Source organism: Chrysoperla carnea, chromosome 5, assembly GCF_905475395.1.
Source record: "Chrysoperla carnea chromosome 5, inChrCarn1.1, whole genome shotgun sequence".
In the NCBI taxonomy this organism is placed as follows: Eukaryota; Metazoa; Arthropoda; class Insecta; order Neuroptera; family Chrysopidae; genus Chrysoperla; species Chrysoperla carnea.
Genome location: NC_058341.1, coordinates 60,094,658 through 60,117,210, shown reverse-complemented (window position 1 = coordinate 60,117,210; position 22,553 = coordinate 60,094,658). Strand labels below are relative to the sequence as shown.

At 30.1% G+C, this 22,553-nt stretch overlaps 1 protein-coding gene across 1 annotated transcript; it reads right to left on the bottom strand.

The window, feature by feature from the left end:
- Positions 1-1,639: 1,639 nt before the first annotated feature.
- On the bottom strand, positions 1,640-22,469 carry LOC123301661 (bone morphogenetic protein receptor type-2). The gene is made up of 9 exons (XM_044884501.1): positions 22,345-22,469; positions 19,993-20,277; positions 16,130-16,318; positions 14,087-14,485; positions 12,398-12,580; positions 12,160-12,329; positions 8,447-9,131; positions 7,340-7,804; positions 1,640-4,321 (listed from the first exon to the last, which is right to left on the bottom strand). The coding sequence occupies exons 1-9, from the start codon at positions 22,397-22,399 to the stop codon at positions 3,417-3,419; spliced, it is 3,336 nt and encodes a 1,111-aa protein (XP_044740436.1). The 5' UTR covers positions 22,400-22,469; the 3' UTR covers positions 1,640-3,416.
- Positions 22,470-22,553: the final 84 nt, after the last annotated feature.

Here is a 22,553-nt window from a genome sequence, read left to right as displayed (position 1 = left end):
TATTCTTAGTTCAGGGTTTAAAATTAGTCATGAGATCAAAAAAAAAAATTTTCAAAATTATTATTATACATTAAAACAGAGGCAGATTATTCATAAGGTAAAGTAGGCATGTTATAAACTTGTGTAGGTAAATATGCAAAAAATTATATTCCTTTGATATGTACAGTTTTTCAAAAGTATGACATAATTTCTGCAGGAAAGGAAAATTTTAATAAAAATTAATAGCAAACTTTGGAGCTCGCCAATAGACAAAATAATATGAAAAGTACAAAAAGAGGATACGGAAGAGAAAGCTCACAGCTAATGAATTTGCCGAAGATATTACTTCTTCATTATTTGATCGGGAAACATTCAGAGTGACAGCATATCTAGTAATTATAGACAAACTTTCGGTTGAACTTCAAAAGATACGAGAATTGTAAAGCAATAAATTTTCATTTTTAAACAATTTGAACACTGAAGAAGTTTAAAATAGTGCAAGTATGTTAGTAACGATGTATTTTGGTGATTTAGAAGAGGGCTCGAACTAGAAAACTGCCCCGAACAACTAATGCGACCTTACAGGTTCTGAGAAATAAAGAATTTGAAACTAAAGAACTATAAAAAAGTTTTTATTGATAGAATTAATCAAAGGGAGCGCAAAATTTTTTAATCCGCCTCCTGCATTCAAGAAAATATTTTCGTTAAGTTGTTAAGATTCAAATTAATCGAAAAACCTAATCAACCTGGTCTGGAATGCCTGGAAAAAGTTACTTTGCATATTGAAGTTCTTTGAGGAATTTAATTAAATTATCTAACTATTGAATTTTAAAAACGTTTTTGTCGAAACAACATTTCCCAGGACAATGTGCACTATATGTAAAAAACGAATAGGATTGCAAACAATTAGTTTAATTCCAAAAAAATAAAAGATGATCAGTCATTAAAATTTTTCGTAAGTCCCTAAAAGTTCTTTATTCGAAAGTTTTATAAAAAGTAATAAAGCCACACAGCCAAGGTAATCTATTCGCAGACGCTCAATTTTTAAATTTGCAAAAAAAAATTACTTATGTTGAGTCTCATGACTACCTGTGTAAGCCCTTAAAATAATTAAATAGTTCTGTGAAAATTTGGCCAACAATGTCAAACAGCCACTGATTATTCTGGTGATATTTCTTTATATTCGAGATTAATTTGATATTAAGCCAAGTTAAGTCATAAAATGGCGTTTTTCATGAAAAAAAGGATCAGTCGTTTAAAATTTAACTTACTTGAAATTAAAATTATTTGAAACATCATATTAAGTACATACATGCAACCCGAAAATTAGTATTTCGAAATAATTAAGTTTAATTTTTCATAAATTTTGGAAGCCATATTTTAGGAACACATTCTCTAAGTGAAATCTTTTTAGTAAAATTGAAAAGTGAAAAGTTTAGAATAATTTTTTCTAATCACTGGAAATATTTTCTTTTTATCGCGTAAAAGATAGATGTTATCTAAAAAGTTTCTCTTAAATCTTTTTTTCAATAATATTAATTATAATTTCAAGTGAGTTAAATATTGCAATTATGGAGAGCCCGATTCGATCAACGATCGGAGATTGAAAATTTTAGTCAATTCATTAATATTGTTGATATTTTTTGAAAAGACCTTTTTTATAAGAAAATTTACTTTCTGTAAATTCTTGTCGGCTTATGAGCAAAATCTTTCTCAAAAGGTCATCTACCTCATTAATTATCACGCGGAGTTTGTTTTATTTGCAGTTTATTGAAATAAATGCCTCTTCAGAGTTTTGCTAAAGTCAAGAACCGTCGATTAGTTAATAATCTAAATAGGTTTTCTCAAATTACAAATTTTTATTTCTTTTCTTTGTTACGATTTACGATTACACATAAACTTTAAGTCCATGTCCGAAAAAAGCATCATTATTATTTCAGGATTTTCCGTAAATAGCTATACGAAAACCCTAAAAAGAGCACGATTTACCAACCATTTAGTTTATAGCAGATAATTAAATCACTACTTTGAACATAGAGTTTATCTCAAATTGTGTATTATTAAAAATGTTTTGAGCATCGGCTCATTGATTCTTTGATATTTGCAATTTGGTTTGATAAATTTTTGGATATCATTAAATAATACTAAACAAGGTCAACTAAACAACATAGGTCATTGAATAATATTATTTGAGTTTATTAAAATGTTTGCATCAGGAAATTCGCCAAAACAATCAACATTGTGGAAAAGCAATTCGTGATTTTTGTCTGACGATTTTCGTATAGAGCAACAATTGTGATCAATATTAAAGACCGATAAATACCGTATTAGATCAAACACCTTATTCTTCAGATTTCACCTCTCACTTGGCTTTTCTTCTTCCCGAAATGAATTTTCCCTTTCGTTTTAAGTCAATGGGGTTTAATAAACTCCAACATAATTTGTTTCACTTTTTCATAATATGAAAGCTTTAAAGCAGTATTCTGGTCTAGAAATTTGAAGAAATCCGAATTATTTTCGGAGATACAGCGGATTTTCTGGTAACGAAATTCGAATTGATGAGTGAGTAATAAACGCGTTTTTTTCGAAAGTTCATTTTTCGAGGTGATTGACATGATACCTTCCGATTCCTTTTAAATTTTATGGGAATCTTCTTTACAAATGCCTCTATCGCCTGAACCTTGGATTTAAAAAAAAATTAAAATTTTGAGTATTTTTAAAGAATTTGGGGTCAAAACAATCTTTTTTTTCCATTTCGACGCCATTTTATGAATTTTTTTTCTGTGGTTCAGACGATAGCAACATCTTTACTCGTATCAATCGGAGTGTCGTGTTTTTTTTTTTTCTTTTTTTTGTAGGCCTCAAAATGTCAATAAATATATGAAAAAATGGCCATAAAAATGTTTTTCATTTTTTTATAATCTTAGTTTGAAAAACGCCTATAATTTAAGCTTCTAGATCAGAATACCCCTTTAATAATTCATGGTACTTATTGACAGAGCACTAAAAATTGTTTCAAGATCAATTCTACTGGAAATGTATCTGGAAGAAAGAAGTTAGGAAAAAATCTTGCTTCTAGTCTACCAATTATATCTTAGGGCTTAAGTAAAGAGGTTTTAGTTGAGAAAAAAACGAGACGTACAAGAACTTCAAACAAAAACAATTATTGACGGAATTCCTCATAAAACATTGTAAACTCAGCGAACACAAAGACGTTTCAATCATGACATACTCTAATACGTTGCAAAAAAAGAATAATCTCTAGATTCAACTCAATCAACTAGTTCGTCTACGGTAGAGTATTGTATCATTAAAATTGAATTCGTTCAATTTGAGTTATAGTTGATTTTAAAAAACTGCAAATGAAAGAAACTCACAATAAAAACGGATGTTATGAATTAGTAAACATATTGTAAACCGAATGAATTTTACATAAATCAAAAACTACTAACGCTATCTGTACGGTTAGCAATAACTAAACTTTCTACAACACCCCGTGGTGTTTTTTGATTATTATTATTATTATTTGTATAATTAATTGTTACACCAATACCATCAGGCACACTATTCGACCACGATTGTTCGCAATTCTCATCTTCATACTTATTTACAGACATCATACGATCATCATACAATGAAAATCGTGCTGAATTACTAGAATTAGCTCGACCACGGTTACGTCGTACCGAAGGTGGTACATCACCAGGGGTTTTAATACGTTGTGTTGGATCCTTTAAACGTGACAAATCCGTGTTACTTGAAAAAACTTCATTAAATTGTTCAAATGAACCTTCACGACTTAGTGATTTACGACGATGTTTAATCACTTGTGATATACCAGATATCTTTTGTTTTGTTAATAATGGTGATAACAGATGTGCATTTTCATCGGTTTCATTATTTTTTAAATTATCTAAATCAGGATTTGGTACAATTGTAAATTTTTGATTAGATAATGGATTTGATTCGTTATGGATTAATATATTATGACTATTATTTTTTGGTAGGACATATTTGGTGTTATCACTTTTATCCAGAGGTAATGTTGATGGTCGTTTTTGTTCAGATTTATTTTGTTCTAAGGCCACTGTTTGTTCTGTATTTAGTATTGACGTAACCACACTACCATTTTGTTTTGATAAACCATTAACCATTTTATTTGTAACTAAATTCACTTGTGTCTCCATGATAATTGGCTGTTTTTGTGCCGATTGCCTTAAATCTTCTTTTGATAATAAATTTGATTTCACTTCAGGTTCTTCAATTAAAACACTATCTAATTTTTCACGACCAAATAATTTTTTATCTAGTAATTTTCGCCAACCGCTCCATCCAAATATACCTGTAGTGTTACAAACATAAATTTTAATATTTCAAATAAATTGTGCAGTACAAATAATTTTATTCAATTTTTATTATTATTTTTACATGCCCTTCGAGGGATTGGTAAAGGTAAATTTGGTAATAACAGCACTTTAAGTGTCGAAATTATACAAAACGAATTTGATAATTTGTTTTTGACGCTTTTATCTTGTCTGTCGTATATGTTAAAAGAGAAATATTTACAATAAATTAAAAAATGACGATAACTTTCGAAGAGGTTGTTAAAATAGGGTGTATTTGTAAAAAAAAAACATTATTTCAACTCTTTCAACATCTACACATTTCCTTCCAAATTTTTTCGTATTATTTTTAAACCTTGATTTTCTTAATTACCAAATTTAGCTTCATCAATCCCCCAAAAAGACGTTTGATAAACGTAAATTTGTTCATATCAACATTTTTTAGACTATAAGCCGAAAATAAATCTTATACTTATGCCCAAACCACAATACTTAATGAGTTTCGAACAATATTAAATTTAATAGTACATAAATCTAGTAAATCGAATATTCATCTCAAGGAGCCACAATCAACAATAACATTTACAAAAATAAAGGGTTAAGCATTTTTTTTATGATAAAAGTTTTTTTTCCTCTAGGTTATACTTTCTGAAACTATGGGCACATAGCAATCATAGTTTAAGAATAAACAATGACGGCACATGCGGTTAAAATCGATTAATAGTCGATTATCGATAAAAATGCTTCTAGCAAAAAATGTTGTGTCTATAGGCGCATATCTCACGCAGACTAATGTCTGTTCTAACTTTACTCTAGAAGTCTAGATTATCAAACTCAATGAATATCTCAGTCTATTCGATAACTGGTAATATATAGATGAATTTAATAAGAAAGTTGTTATTGATTAAAAAAGTAACATTTTTGGTTCGAAACATTTTTCTGCAAACCGTACAGTTTAGCAAAAACAGGCTGAAATATTTTCCACAAAAATTGGTTTTTCGTATGTCTTCTGCGGAATCTAGACACTCTTCGAAAATAAATTTTCCAATAAAAGTGATTTATTTCTATAAAGACCATTTTTGTTGAAATTGAATTAAAAAAACACGCAAAAAGTATGATATGCAGTTTCTTATAGGGTCTTATAGAGTATTTTTGCTATCAATTACTGTCTAAACTATTAGGAAACTATTAGGTTTGCAAAAAAATGTTTCAAATTAAAAATGTGTGCGCTTTTATAAAGAAGACCTTTCTAATTTAAAGTGTTCGTCTAATGTTTGCCACTTGTGAATTAGAATTAGAAGGAATTTTAATTCAACCGGAAAACTTAGATTGAATTCAATATCCCTATAAGATGTGTGAAATTTTTTTTTCGAATCTCACTCAAATGTCAAGTTAAAAAAAGGGACACTCTGTATTTCCTTAGGATAATCAGTATTTCATTACTTGCATTAGATTGTGTCAAAAAAATCATACACCTTTACACAAAGTATGTATAGAAAATGCCATATTTGATATCGGTATGTAAACTTTTGCATTTTCAATCGATTAAGTTGATGAGACATGTTTTTGAAACGTCAATTCAGTACAATTTTAACCATGAATCACTTCATACCGAAACAACTGCAACGCGCAGAAATAATGACTCTGTACATTGAAAATAGTCGTTCAATTGTGTTAACGTACACATCATCGAAAATATCGTGACCAACAGGCACCGCCTAAGAACACTATTTGTCGTTTGGGGTCAAATTTTGTTGAGAACGAGATAGTGAGAGACCGTCAACATTCCGTCCACCAACAAGCAAAGCGTTCCAATAAACTGGTTGAAGCCATCAGAGAGAGCGTAGACCATAACCCAAAAGTATCGTATCGTCACTAAACAGTCGCTCGAATGGTTGACACTGAACCTGATTATTTTAAGCAAATTTTGATGACCCATTTGACCGATTTTGAGCCCATTTCACACGAGATTCATGAAACGCCATTGCATGCTCAAAAAGTGACTGGGGCAAAACGCAGCAAAAAGGGTATAAATTTTTGGGCTAATAGAGGAGGCCACTTATTGATGCTGTATTCAAAAGCTAGTCCAAATAAATAAGGACCAAATTGAATAAAAATATCTCATATACAGAAATCGGTTGTTTTTTTTCAAAGTTATCCAATGTTTACATATTGATATAAAAGATGGCGCATCCGTTATACTATAAAGTACTTTGTTTTTTTTTTTGACATGTCGTAATAGGTTGGCTGATAAGTCCCCGGTCTGACACATATATGGCGTCGCTAGTATTAAATGCATATTATTTTTATATAGTACCAACCTTCAAATGATTCGTGTCAAAATTTGACGTCTGTAAGTCAATTAGTTTGTGAGATAGAGCGTCTTTTGTGAAGCAACTTGTGTTATTGTGAAAAAAATGGAAAAAAAGGAATTTCGTGTTTTGATAAAATACTGTTTTCTGAAGGGAAAAAATACAGTGGAAGCAAAAACTTGGCTTGATAATGAGTTTCCGGACTCTGTATTTTTTCCCTTCAGAAAACAGTATTTTATCAAAACACGAAATTCCATTTTTTCCATTTTTTTCACAATAACACAAGTTGCTTCACAAAAGACGCTCTATCTCACAAACTAATTGACTTACAGACGTCAAATTTTGACACGAATCATTTAAAGGTTGGTACTATATAAAAATAATATGCATTTAATACTAGCGACGCCATATATGTGTCAGACCGGGGACTTATCAGCCAACCTGTTAAATAAAGTTTATCAAACAAAATTAAATAATTTTTCATATTGATGATTTAGAAATTTAAATTACGTAGAATACATTAAATGAGCAAAAGACTGTACAGCGCGTCAGATCAGATGCAACAGGTTTAAGATACAATTTATTCAAGAAATGAGTACGATATTAAAGTTTGCGAATTCCCTGACAAAACTCAGATGCATCGCCTTTACAACTTAATCTGTATGACCTATAAGAAAATAAATATTATTATATTGGAATTCTTACCATATTTTGTAGAATTTTGTTGATCATTTAATGCTGAACTACTACCAGAAATGTTTTGTGTTTTCGGCATCGGTTTTGGTATGTTATCGTATACAACATTTTGTACATATGGTATCGGTGTAGCTGGACGATTTGTCGTTAAATTTACAATTGTACCATTTTGATGATGATTTAAACCATTTGAGATTATAGGTGGTGAACTAACCAATGAAGGGGGTGGACCGCCATTTTGATTTAAATAATCATGTCCAATTAATCCTTGTGTTTCACTATTGTAATATGTTGATAAATGTTTAAATGATTTATCGATTAAAGTATTTTGACTTTGAATATCTTCTGTTGAATTACTCGATATTAACAAATTACGTTCCATGCATGGATTGCGGCCTTGAAATGGTTGTAATACGGGTATTTGTGTACCGAGATTTTGTTGAATATATTGTGCAGTTTGATTTGAATTTTTATCTGTTAAAAAAAAACCTGTATTATCAAAGCTGAAATGTCGGACCTACTCGGAGAACTATGAAATTGAAAGCAAATGAGGGAGCGTTCACTCTCGATCTTTCTATCACTACATTTGATCTTTTTACCCTTTCTTTGTATGATTTTCAGAAGACGTGGCAGAATCCATGTAATGTCATCGGATTCGTTTTGAGCGACAAAAAATACCCACTAGAGCACAGCTTGGACGATAAATACTTAGTTTGCCGTTTTTTTTGACAAAAATTGAAATTTTCAAAAAATGGAACGATTTTTGGAAGACGTTTAAGATTCCGTGTTATCTGATTTTTTATTCATCTTCTGGGTTGGGGCAATTTTTAGGTTACATATGCCTCCGTTGAGGCCCTATGTCCTCTTATGATTAGGTTAAGTCATAGTCATCATAATCAGCCTATAACTAGGCTGAATGTTGCTTGTAGTCCTAGAAACACGTTAAAAAAAAGTTTAAAGCACCGTTTTGTAGTCGTGACAGCTTTTGATCAGAACGATCCGTTTGGGATCCGAACATTTTGGGGGCGGTTTGTTTCACAGAAAGTCATTTTCCTATCTAATCGTGTGAGGTCCTTTTAATTTTATTAATATAAATAAATTAAATTAAATACTTACATCCATGTTCACTAGGTGGTTCAGAAGGTGTCATGGTATAGACAGTTTCAATCGTACCCTCAGATATTTCACTTGCATCTTTCCCAATCGATGATATACTAATAGAGTTTCCTCCAGTTGACTCTTGATTAAAATTATGTAAAGTGATATTCGGTGCTGATGTAATCGTATTAATATGGTTATTATTAATCACACTTGGATTCGAAATCTGTGTTTGATTTATTGTCGGACTAACAGCTGTTGACGTATATATGGTACCACGATTTCCACGATCTTTTAAATGCGGTAGCTCATGTAATCGTTCTTCTACACATAATGCAGTTAAACGTGCTTCAGCATCTTGATCCCAACAGTCTTCAGTAGTTTCACGGACCAGACGATGTGCTGGCGAACATCCCCAACGACCATTCCATGCTTCAGGTGGCCATAGTGGACGTGCTTTTCGACGTGATACCACCGTTTGCATTTGTTCAAATGTTGGATGTGAACCAACTTCATTCTCAAATGGTAATTTATACGGAGGTACTTCAATACCGGGTGGAAATAATTCTGTACATCGTGTTGCTAATTCCCACAATACAAGTCCTAATGCGTATACGTCAATTTGTTTTAATGATGATTCACAGTCTAGTAAGTTTACAGCGCCTTCAAGTACTTCTGGTGCCATATATCGTAGAGTACCAACCTATAAAACATATATTAATTACTTCTTTTTAACTGTCTTAATAACCCGGTCAAAATAATTAAAAAAATAAAAGTGGTAGGCTTACAATAAGTCGCATAGAGCTGAAAATTAAGTACAGACTTCGGGGACATTATTAAGTTCAAAGGCATAAAAAAAATTGTTTTTCCTATCTTTCCAGTAAACGGTAAGTTTTATCATAAAAATACATGAGACAAAATAGTTTGATCATGAAAACAAAAATTATCCTTTTACTTTTTTTTCTAAGAGCCACTATTCTTGAGATATTGTGATTCTAAAAGTTGAAGAAATGAGGTAGTGTACTTGGTGCTTTTATTCTAACGTGGTGTCCCCGGTAGGTATAGTCCACAATCTATTTTGACTGTTTTATTAAAAAATATTGTATATTATTTATATTGTATGATCCTTGGTGCTTATGTTAACTTCGGCACTTACGAAACTTCCGAATGTTTGAGGATGTTGAGTAATCTCAGAAGCAATTTAAAAATGAATTGGGTGTGTGAGAATAGTTGAAATAGACTGAAAAATTTGTGACTAGATAAATCAGGTAGTAACTTGAATTTAAATCACATAAAGGAATTCATGCGTTTCAAAGTGAGGAATTAGCTCTTTTAATACAAACTCGCTCAATAGGCCAGTCATTATAAGAGGTTCACCTCGGAATTCGAGATACCCAGCTGTAAGTCTGTAAATAGTTGTATATTGACACCCTAAAAGTTGTCTCAAAACCTACATATGGTAGGGTGTAAGCAACTATTAAATTTCAAGGTCAAAGGTCACAAAAATCGGTTTTTTGCGGTTTTTTTGGAAATATCTCATTTCCTATGGGTTTTTTGCTATTTGTATTTATTATCAATATTGTAGAATACAAAATTTTCTACAAATTTTGTTTAAAAAAATTTTTTATACGGTGAACCGTTTTCGAGATAGAGGGCGGAGAGCGCGCGGTCACCGCATCACTTCAGGTCAACCGATGCCTCCGGTCGAAAACGCGCCATATATAGTTGATGAACTATCAATAAATCAATGATTATAAATATTTGTCAATTTTTATTAACTATTATATTATATTTTATCATTTTTTTCCTAACTTATCCACTTTTTATTCAGTATTAATTTATTTAACAACACTTACCTGCCCATGTAATTGCAGAATTGTTAATGAAAATTTAAGAATTATATTTGAATTTTAACCTAATTAATATTAATAACTTCTTACATGATGAAAAAAAAACAAATAAATTATGAATTAATCTTTTTATTAAAAAATATCATTGAATAAATTTTTTTTTATTGAAAGTAAAAAAATGGAATAAAGGGTACAAAAACTACAATTTATAATTTTAAACATCTTCTTCCTCTTCATCGTCGTCTTCTGACTGCTGGTAAATTTCAAACTGGTCTTCATTATCGTCTTCAACGACATTTGTCTCAAGTTCTTCCATGATTTCGGGATGAAAGGTTCCATCTTCGTTAATGTCGCTCTGATATGGTAGAGCATTGAGACAAGCTTGCCCATTATATTGGCCACAAGCTAAAGAGCATTGCAAGCCCGCTTTCCTGCATCCGTATCGCGAACCACAACCACTTTTGCAGTTGCAGAAAATTGTGTTTAGCAAATCTTCTGGAGCAGGTGAACCCCATACCTGGGGTTCCAAATCATGTCCTAACCAAGTTTGAACTTGATAATATACGATCCGAAATCTGTGAAAAGTCTCGATCATCTTCGTCGTTGAAGACGATAATGAAGACCAGTTTGAAATTTACCAGCAGTCAGAAGACGACGATGAAGAGGAAGAAGATGTTTAAAATTATAAATTGTAGTTTTTGTACCCTTTATTCCATTTTTTTACTTTCAATAAAAAAAAATTTATTCAATGATATTTTTTAATAAAAAGATTAATTCATAATTTATTTGTTTTTTTTTCATCATGTAAGAAGTTATTAATATTAATTAGGTTAAAATTCAAATATAATTCTTAAATTTTCATTAACAATTCTGCAATTACATGGGCAGGTAAGTGTTGTTAAATAAATTAATACTGAATAAAAAGTGGATAAGTTAGGAAAAAAATGATAAAATATAATATAATAGTTAATAAAAATTGACAAATATTTATAATCATTGATTTATTGATAGTTCATCAACTATATATGGCGCGTTTTCGACCGGAGGCATCGGTTGACCTGAAGTGATGCGGTGACCGCGCGCTCTCCGCCCTCTATCTCGAAAACGGTTCACCGTATACAAAATTTTTTTAAACAAAATTTGTAGAAAATTTTGTATTCTACAATATTGATAATAAATACAAATAGCAAAAAACCCATAGGAAATGAGATATTTCCAAAAAAACCGCAAAAAACCGATTTTTGTGACCTTTGACCTTGAAATTTAATAGTTGCTTACACCCTACCATATGTAGGTTTTGAGACAACTTTTAGGGTGTCAATATACAACTATTTACAGACTTACAGCTGGGTATCTCGAATTCCGAGATTCTTACCTAATTTAAGCTTAAATGACTGGACCACAATAATTTATTTGGTTGAGTGCTACTTCAAAAGACCTCCACGATTGGATAGGAAAATGACTTTCTGTGAAATATTTTCTAATTGCCCTCAAAATGTTCTTTGGATCGTTCTGTAATATATACTACATATAACACCCATAGCTCGAAAACTACCCGTTAAAAAATTTAGTGGCCGCGCAGGTTTTTGTTGAAAACGATCTGAATAACATTTAGGGGCGATTAGAAAAAGTTTCACAGAAAACCATTTTCCTATCCAATCGTACGGGGTCCTTTACGGAGGAAAAATATCCGGTTCTAAAACATTATAATCAGCAGAACGGATAATTATCAGTCTAATTCCTCTTTTTTTATGTGATTATCTTTACTTTCTATTTTTGTTTTTTTCAAAAAATTGTTTAATTGCGTCACATTTTTGTGAAAGATTGTGAATTAATAATCTGTAAAAGATATAAAGATATAATATGCTGTGAAAAACTTACTTCACTTAAACTTTTTGGTTCTTGATGTGGATCTTCACCATTTTGGAAATATTTGGCATTCGATATTTTCATTGCAAAACCCAAATCACATAAACAACATGTTAAATCATTTTTAACCAAAACATTGCGTGTATTTAAATCACGATGACTAACACACGGTTTTACTTTATCTGAAAATGAAAAACATTAATTTTAACCATTTTGTCTTTGGTTTCAATTTTGAATGTTTCATAATTACCTCCTTTAATAATATCAGTATGTAAATGCGCTAAACCTTTTGCTACTGTCAATGCCATCTTACAAAAGGTATTCCAATCCAATGTGTTTTCTTTTAAGTAATCTTGTAGACAACCGTTTGGTGCATATGAGAGTACTAGTAAGTATTCGGTTTGTCCTTCCATATTAGTACGCTCGTCACATCCTATAAAAATAAAACAAAGCTGGTTGTTATTGAGTAAATTCAAAGGGTTACGAGAATGGTAAAGATTATTTTAGAATTTTCTATGATAGCCCAATAAATTCGCCCAATAAATTCGTCAAAAGTTTGATTTTTGTGAACATCTTTGATTTGACGTTTAAATGTTTCTTTTTTTATTTTATTTAAAATCAGAAACCCTTCAGAGGGAGGAAATAATCTCAGGGGAGAAGGCAATTTCCCGACTGATTAATCAACTCCTTGAAATTGCGAGAGGATATTGATTTTCTACTGTGTCATTTGCATAAAAAATAGATACAAACCATCATTTTTGAGTTCACTCCTAAACCGATTTTAAAAGTGAACAGTCATTTTTAAGTTTATTGTTAAACCGATTTTAAAAATTATTTCGCCTATAGGATGCTACATTATCAGCAAATAACATGGACTATATTTTATTTTCCAAAAAGTTGGGGTTCCGCACTAATAGTTAAATTTTACTATTTTTAGGCTGACCGTTGATATATCAGTTGGGATATTGCCTTTTGCCTCCTCCAAAAAGGTTTCTGATTTTAAATAAAATAAAAAAAGAAACATTTTAAAAAAATCATATAAAACGAAGCTGCTATTAGGGACTTCCAAGTAAAAACACTCATTGATGCGACTATTAATTGATCTTCATTCTTCATGATTAAAAGATATGGTTCATGAAATTGTAGGAAATCGTTTCTCACAAACCTTTAGATCGTTTAGATGACTGGTTGTGAGATAGTTACTTCAACAGTAAAGAAAATTTCGATCCCTATTTGTAAAAAATTACTTCAGCTACAATTGACTTCAAAACGTTTATTGTATGAATAGTTTTTGACATTTAGGATCGTATTTTTCTTAAAATTGAACCACACAATTAATCGTCCGCCACTGATCTTCATGAAAAACTTTCTGAGAACATTTTTACCATTAAATGTTTGTTTTTCTTGGAATATATAAAATATCAAATAAAGAAGGCAAGGAAAGGGGTATATAAAATTGAAAACGTTGTCTGACCCCATGGATATCATTTTACTAGTGATATAACGAATATTCGCTTTCGTAAGAAATAATTCGAGTGTTTTAGACAAAAAAATAAAAAATAAAATTATATACGGATATGTAATGAAAAAACAACTTAACTTTATATTTTTTATTTACTTATATTTGGATAAAAAAAACTCATTCATCAAAAAATTCACAGTTAAATTTGATTGTTCGACAAACGCAATTAGCAAAACTAACTTGAAAAAAAAAAATGAAATTTGCTTTAAATGGAATTATACGGGGACTCACACGACGGACTCTTTTACACTAACGAAGAATGCATTAAGTTATACATAACTTAATCTTCTAACTTAAACTTAAAATAAATCTGCAAGCGCTTCATTTGAAAGTTAATATTCACATTCGCGAATGTACAAAATACAACATTCGCCCCATCTCTACTTTTTACTAGAAAAGTTAAAAAAAATTACTTACCAAAATAAGTTAAAAGACATGGATTATCCATAAACGGCAAACAATAAATATCTTGTTCATTATAAAAATAATTTCGATAATGTGCTGGAAATATTTTAACAGCAACTTCTTGCTCATTAACGGTACCCTTCCATACTGAACCATAGCGCCCTTGTCCAACACGTCCCACTAATTTTAAGTGATCAACACTATATACACCATTAGTGTAACGTGGTCCACCTTCCATTAAATTCACAGAATCTAATTGATTTTTATTATTTGGTGATGATATCAAACCAATATGCCACATACGGTATACAACAACGCTTATTCCTAAAGCTGCCATCAATACACACACGCATGCCACGATTATTATCAATTTTTGATGTTCACGTCGTGATTGTTCTAAATATTCACTGGCTAAAAAGTTTAATTGAAAAATACATTATAATATCGGATTTTTAGCATTTATTTTGTAATAAACTCGTCTACAAATGTTTTTTGAAGCTAATTAGAGCAATAAAATTCAAATTACAGTGGAATCTCGATAACTCGAACCTCATGGAAAAAATGTCGAGTTAATGAGTTTTCGACTTAACAAAAAGTTTGAGATATGGAGGATATAGTTGCTAAAATTTCGACTTAGGAAGGCGCAATTATATTTTACTAACTACGACGTCATTATATTTTAGTAGCTACGATTTACGGAGACTGCTTTTTGAAATTCGAGTTAAATAGTGTAAACATGTACTATCAATACCTCGCAGGGAAATAACATTTTATTCGAGTTATAAAGTCCAGATACCGCGTATTTATGAATTCAGCGGAAGGAAATGGCATTTTTTTTCAACTTGCTGAAGATTATGACTTAACGAGGTTCGAGTTATCGAGATTTCACTGTATTTTAATAAATTAGGTAAAATTTTACTCTGAACCATTTGTTAGATTAGTAAATTAAGAACAAAGAATAGAATTTTCTTCTACAGATCCAACCAGATCAAGTTGATCTGTGAGCTAAGGGGGAGGGGTTACATTGTTGTTTTTAGATCATAAAGCCTTTTACTATAAATGGGGTTGGTACAAAACCAGCTACTACACCTGAAACTGCTAATAACTAATCGTGCGGATCCTTTGTCTTTTTCTCTTTTAATCTTTCCCGAGGGTCCCTAAGCAGATTCCTAATCTCCCCTAAGGATTATTCCTACTCTGACGCCAACCCATTTACACAACGAATCGTTAAAAAAATGACTAATCCATTTACAGCAAGAGCTGGGCAGTGACAGAAAAGATGGGAAAACTACTATTAAATTGTCGTTTCTTCTTTTTTTATAATGGGAGCTCGTTCAATATCTGCAATCCGTGAATTCGGACTAAATTATCAGAAAAGGGTAGAGCGTAATTAACTTAACTTCATTAAGTTCAATATGAGGCTATATTCAGTCTAAAACGTTTTCTAGCAGCACACTTCTAGAAAGAAAAAAATTCATAAAGGGAAATTTCCGGAATTTAAAAAAAATGAAAATAATTCAGCTATACTGCATTTTCACGACTTTCAATAAGGATTCAGTGACCTCAAAAGTCCTATTAACATATTTTAAAAAATTTTACATTAAATTTTCATTTATATATTTACAAACTTCGATTCTGAGAATTTGTAAGTTTTTAGTGTACCTACTGTTTTATTTCTCATTATTTTGTATTTTTTTAGAATTTACTCATTCCGGGTGTCTATTTCTGATGGAAGGGGAAAGGTATCGATTGCTCAAAATTTATGGGATAATTCTTTTTCTAAATTTTTTTTGATAAAAAAAAGAAGCTAATTATGTAAAAATTTACCCTAAAAAATATGAGGTCGGGGTTTTTTTCATGCTTTGCTGCTTTATATTAATAATAAAATTAATGTCAAATAGATCAGTCAGATCGCATTCGAAATTCGAGGTTATCGAAAATGGTTAAATAACTAAAAGCATGAAAAGTTGCGAAAATTAATACGAAATTATAAATCAGCTATTCTAAAACCTAAATCGTGGACGAGTTTAATTTGTTTGGCATAATAAATTTTACCTGGTAATAAAACTTTCGGATCTTGTAAATCATCATCAGAGGGTATATATGCATCAGTAAAATTTTGATTACAGAGATGCCCGGAACAACAGCAAAATTTTGTATTGTTTGCTGCTTTTGGTGGTTTTTTATCAGATATACATTTTGAACGATCACATTCTTGTTTGCCATTATTACCAGCCCAACAGCCTGAAACAAAAACGATAGTTTATTTGTTAATAAAAAAATAATTACTAAAAGCAAAAAATTATAATTAATTAGTAATGAATTACTTAAAAAATATCTCAGACAAAATATTCATTAAATAATATTTTAAAATCATTCATTTAAAATTCGTTGAATTTATTAATAATAAACTGTATGGTCCATAAAAATTGTGTAATCAAAAATTATTACATATTAACCAACTTCATAATTGTCTAAGAGACGGTATAAGATCGATCTTCACCCATGTGATAACCAAATGAGATATATTTTTTTGAAATTTTATTGATTTATCGTAGTTTATCTATCGTAGTTTTTCTATCGAAAAGTGTTCATGATTATTTCAAATTAAATTAATTAATGTTTTCCATGAACGGAATTCTTTTCAAGCTAGTGTATACCATTATTTTCGTAATTTTAATTATCTTTCTTCTGATACCAATTTCTATTGGTTAACAGATCGGTGTAAATTTATATAGTATGCACAAATCTACACCGATCTGTTAAATTTAATTTTAAAAACCTAATGGAATTTATATTTTGGACCATTCTAAACACTTTTTGACTCTTGAATTTTTTACCTAACCTCGCCGTTTTCGATATATAAGCGTTTGAAAAAAATAACGCTTTTTAGGCTAATTTCAACTATACATAAAAATATAAATATATTTGAGCTTATTTTTTAGCATTAATTATGATGTTTATATTTTAAGATTTTCTAAGCATATTTTCATTTTTATCTAACCTTATTCTTGAAAAATTTACAAATTTCAAACGCTTATTTATCGAAAACGATGAGGTTAGGTAAAAAAGACAAGAGTCAAAAAAATGTTTAGAATGGTCAAAATTTAATATCATATGATTTTCAAATCAAATTTTTCAAATGCCTACATCTTGAAAACGATGAGGTTACATGCTAAAAATCGTCCAAAATAAAAAATTAATAGTTTTAAGTGTTAAATAAAAAGAATGTGGTGTCCGTAATAATCTTGGGGTTCGCGAACGACCTAGTTCGTAAGAATGCTCCTTTTGGCGAACTACGCGAACTAGTTCGCCAATGTTTCCGCTTTTAGTTCGTTAGTTCATTATTACCAAAGAGGTTATATAACATAGAGGCTATAAAGCATTGGAAGCGCAAGAAGTGAATTATTGACTGCTTAAAAAAGAGACCGAAAAAATGGACAGTCTTCCCTCTTTATCTGCAGCCTGACAAAGCGAGAATACTAATATTTTGAATTATTGTATTCTGGAAGTAGGTTATTTCTGTCTCACTTTAAGAGCGAAAAACGAAAAAACACTAGTTCGCATGGATATGGCGCAATATATGACATCTACTGGCGCGAAGTCGATTCCTAAATGCCTTCATTTCTGTCAATTCATCAATTGCCTTATTACCTCGATTATTACAGCTTTCACTGTAAAATATGTTATAGTTTATACATAAAATTATATTAAATTCAATCAAAGATCAGACTGTTTTTTCGGTATTTTATTTCCTCAATTATTATAAATACTCCCAAAATAAAATCATACAGCATTTATTTGGACCATATTGTATATATAAGATGATAATAAAATTATAATTTTCTCACGTTCATATATAATTGAACCACTGCACTCAATATACCAATATAATTCAATGGTAAAAAAAAGATTATTCTGAAGTGATTGCGACATCTTTATTGGCGCGTCATTTAATATTTAAATGGAATTAAATTACAAAAAACAAATAAAATGTTAGGGTATAATATAAAAGAATACTTTTATATTATGAATAATTATATAAAACTACTTCAGAATATGTTACAGTTACATAGAACAGATGCCTTTTTTTTCTTAAAAATCAATTCAGTTAAATTGTGAAGTTATCAAATTTGAGATCTTTAACTAAGTGCTTTTAAAGTTAGGGATTTTTTGTATATAGATTTGTGTTTTCATGTCATAATAAAGAAGATGATTCTGTAGTCCAGGGCCCATACAGAAAGTCCATAGATTGATCTTGACGCCTCATGGGACCAAAGTGAGGTCTGACTATCTGAGAAGATGTTGTTGTTGTGATAGATACAACGGAAATTTTACGAAATTCTACAAAATTTAAACTCATAAAATTCTATAAATTAAGAAATTTTTTTAAAAACAAATCTGGTTTTAGCCTCTGGATTAAAAAGAGGAGTGCTATGAGTTTGATTAACCGATTTTGATTGTCTTTGTTTTATTTGAAAGGTAATTTAATGGAGAGTTTTCTTATCTATGTTTCAAGTGCGAGTATTCGCTCCGAGCGTGAATTTCGTTTCCATGACAACGATACACTACTTTAATTATAGAATTAATGGATGCATATATAATTGTGTGGATTGCATTGAAAACTTACATTTAAAATTTAATATTCTTGTTTCACAAATTTAAATAAATAATTACGATAATTAACATTTGAAAAATAATATTTGTACAATTTGATTTCTTATTTTCACAATTTTTAATGCATTAAGTTTAATTAATTAGTGTTTTTCAATCATTTTAATTTGACAGTTTCTATATCATTAACATGTAAATAATTGCAAATTAGTCATAACAGCCCACTTTATCTCCAAAATTTTTCACTTAAAGCGCTGGCATCGATTTTATTATCCCCACCATGACTACGCACACAACGAATAGGGTTCCGTAACCGAAAGAACTAAAAACCGGTGATGATTTTCAAAATCGGTTTAGTTTGGAGAAGCTTATAAGGAAGTGCGAATTTAGGGTTCCGTACCCGAAACGTTTAACGGGGATTTTTTAAATTTTATAAATTTCACTTGTTAAGATTGTCAAGATTAAATTACTGAAATGTAGTATGTCAAAATTTTTCATTTTTATACCATTTTTTCTTTAGTATAAGGAATTTATACGATTAATCGATTACTTAGTTTTTGGATTCGATTTACCATTAACGAGATGGAGCTATTATCGTTTTTAATTTTTATTTATTTTTTTTCTTTTTTGCAAAGATTAATACACTTACCGAATTTCACGAAAAAAACCCATCCCCACAAAATTTTATACATTGTCACTTGACATTTTTAACCTAGCCTCGTCGTTTTTGAGATATCAGCGCTTAGAAAAAAAGTTTTTTTACAATCAAAAATTTGTTATTAACTAAATTCAATAATTTTTTCTTACTTACAGTTTTTGAGAAATAACCATTTAGGAAAAAAAACTTTTTTTCAGTAAACTGTTATTAGCTTACTTGAAGATTATTTTACCGCCTATAAATTCAATACGGCAAACTATCGGTTGCTGTATTCTAAAAAATCTTCAAATTGTTTTATAAAATTGATTGAAAATCACGGTTGTTTTTTTCTTAGTGCGAGACAAGGTAAAAAAATATTAAGAATTGAAAATGCTTAGTATCGTCCACAAAAGGTAAAATATATTTGGTTTTTTCTACTTGAATAGTTTTTAAACAACTGTGAAACTAAAAATGAATCGATGAAAGGTCTATTGTAGAGTATGGAGATTTTTCCGAGGAGCTTGAGAATTCTCGTTTGTTTGTCTTCATTCAGAGTTAAATAATTTATTTGGTCTTTTATAAGGAAAACACATTTTGTTAAAACCGGTTGTAGTCTTAACCGCTAGAGTACTACGGAGAAAAAGTTCCAAAAAGTTTGAATATTTACCTTGTCCCATAATAACATCAATGGTTCCATTAGGTCCATTTTCAGTTTGCCATAAAGCGTAACAAAAATTCGACCCTCCACATTTTTCATAATGAATAACTCCACCCAATTCATCGTATGTCTCATATATACTTGGAGCAGCATTTTTACTTTGTTGTGAATTTTTATCATCAGAATGTTGTTCATCATCGTTATCCAAAATTGCTTCTGGATCCGGCTGTTCAATTGTTAAATGTGATACTTTGTTATATAAATGTGTACAAAGTAATTTCTTTTCTGGTGCAACTGAAAATATTTATCAGGAAATTAATTAAAATACGAATCAACAATGCTGTTTAATTAATGAAGGTAAATTTGATTAATAAAAAAATTAAAGTTGTAGTTAACCATAAATTGAATTGAATCTTAGATTCAATCGGAAGTTTGATTTAAAGCGTAAAAAACCCTGCCTAGAATAAAATAGGTTCCACTTTAGAGTGTATCTGAGAGTGTGTATTTTCATTAATTTTTTAACCCTTAACTGGTGTCGTGGGATCCATTTGGAAACCCGCGCACATATTTACTGGTATATACTACTCATATTTTTTGATTTGCGGGATTATGTACTTCTGTCTAATCTCATAACGTATCGTGTTGCGGTGTGTGCCGGATTGACGGCGCTTACACTTTACTAGAAGTGAAGGTACAACTGTCTTGGGGTTCAAATGGACTCTCGATACCAAGTAAGTTTTTAATCTATTTGTGTCTATTATCTATTATCTTTACTTTCATTTTTTCCATTATTACGAAGCAGAAATTCCTCGAAAACTAACTGAAGATATCATACGAGAAGTTTTGGAAGATGAGGCCATTGATAAATCAGGTAGAAGTGAATTTTACTACAATGAAGTTATTAGTGGCAGAGAAGAAGTAGAAAATGTCCAGTAAAAGTACCTCTAGCGAAGAAGAGCATAATACTGTAAATTCAGGGTATTTTAGAGGCAAGAACCACTTAAAATGGTCTAAATTACCTATTTAAACTCATTTTGTTACAGTTAAAATACTGATGTTACGTTAAGGGTGTCTTATTTTTATATTCTTTCGATCTCAGAAAAAGATTTAGACCCTCGATACCAACAACGTATTAAAAAAATCGATAACACTAAAGGATTATAATTTAAATATTCTTAGTCTTATAACTGTCTATGAACGATTTAATTAAAATGGACTTTTGGCAGTTGCGAGCATGAAAAAAAAAACAAAATCACAACAATCTGCCTTTACGCAAAGCTTTTGGAAAAATTATCAACTTATTTCATATTTGGTGATATTTCAAACACCGTGTTTTTTATGAAATGATGACCAGTGGTAGATAACGAAAAAATTATCTTTTTGGACATGTTTTAAAAATGAAAATTGGGAGAGTAATACATTATTTTTAAAACTAAATGTAAGAGTTTGATGGACAGCTTCAGCTTTTGAAATGTATCCTAAATTTCGTACATGTGCACATTGAAAATAGGCACACTTGTTTATTAGATCATAATAATTCTGTAAAAAAAAGGTTCATCGTCCAAAGCCGTGACAAACACCCCTTTATGAGTATTGCAAAATAAACAAATTTAAATTACTTGAAATTTTTATTTTTCCTCTTTAATAGGACATCGGTATGACGACATAACGAGTTGATTGACCAGATTAATTTGCCAGGGTGAAATCAATTGGAATTGATTTGACTTGAGATTAAAAAAACACATTGTTTTTGAAATACGGTGATTTAAAAATAAACATTTTAGGCTTTTTTCAAAAGTCATCTACTCTAATTTATTAAAAACTCTTAACTTCCTGTTTTATATCATTTTTAACATGTAATTAGGGCGTCGTTTCACTTCATGGGATGAAGAAATACATAATCGTAATTTAAAAATGTTGATTTATCGAATAAATTTCATGAAATTCCCTGAATGGTTCCATAATTATCAAAAATTACACAACAATGTTACAAATGACTTTATTAGACTCAATTCTGATGAAAACAATTTCCAAAGGCACATCGAAATAAAAAAACAAATAAAAATCAGGCCTTCAAAATCTTATTTCAGAGACTCTTAATATATTTTTTTTCCTTTTTTTGCCAAGGCTTAAATTCACAGACTTTTTCAGGTTGATTAGCACACTACTCCATAATTTCAAATACGAATATGATTATATATTATTTTATTTGAAAAACTATTCAGGGTAAAAGATTTATTAAATCGAGTTCTGTGGTAGATTATACATGGTTAAATAGTTTTAGAAATACTATTTCGAAAATATTAAAGTTTAAATCATTTAAAATCAAAGTTTAATAAAACTATAAAACAAAATACTCACGAATAGCGTTTCTTATAGAAACTACACCAATCAACAATAACAATAACCACTTCATTTTGTTTTTATTTAAACCAAAAATAAATATGTATATATTTTTTTAATAAACTCAAGATTGTTTAATAATCTTTGTTAAAGACATTTTTTCATTCGATTGTCAATCGATAAATTAATTTTTATAACTTATATTTGTAAGATATAATTAACTAATT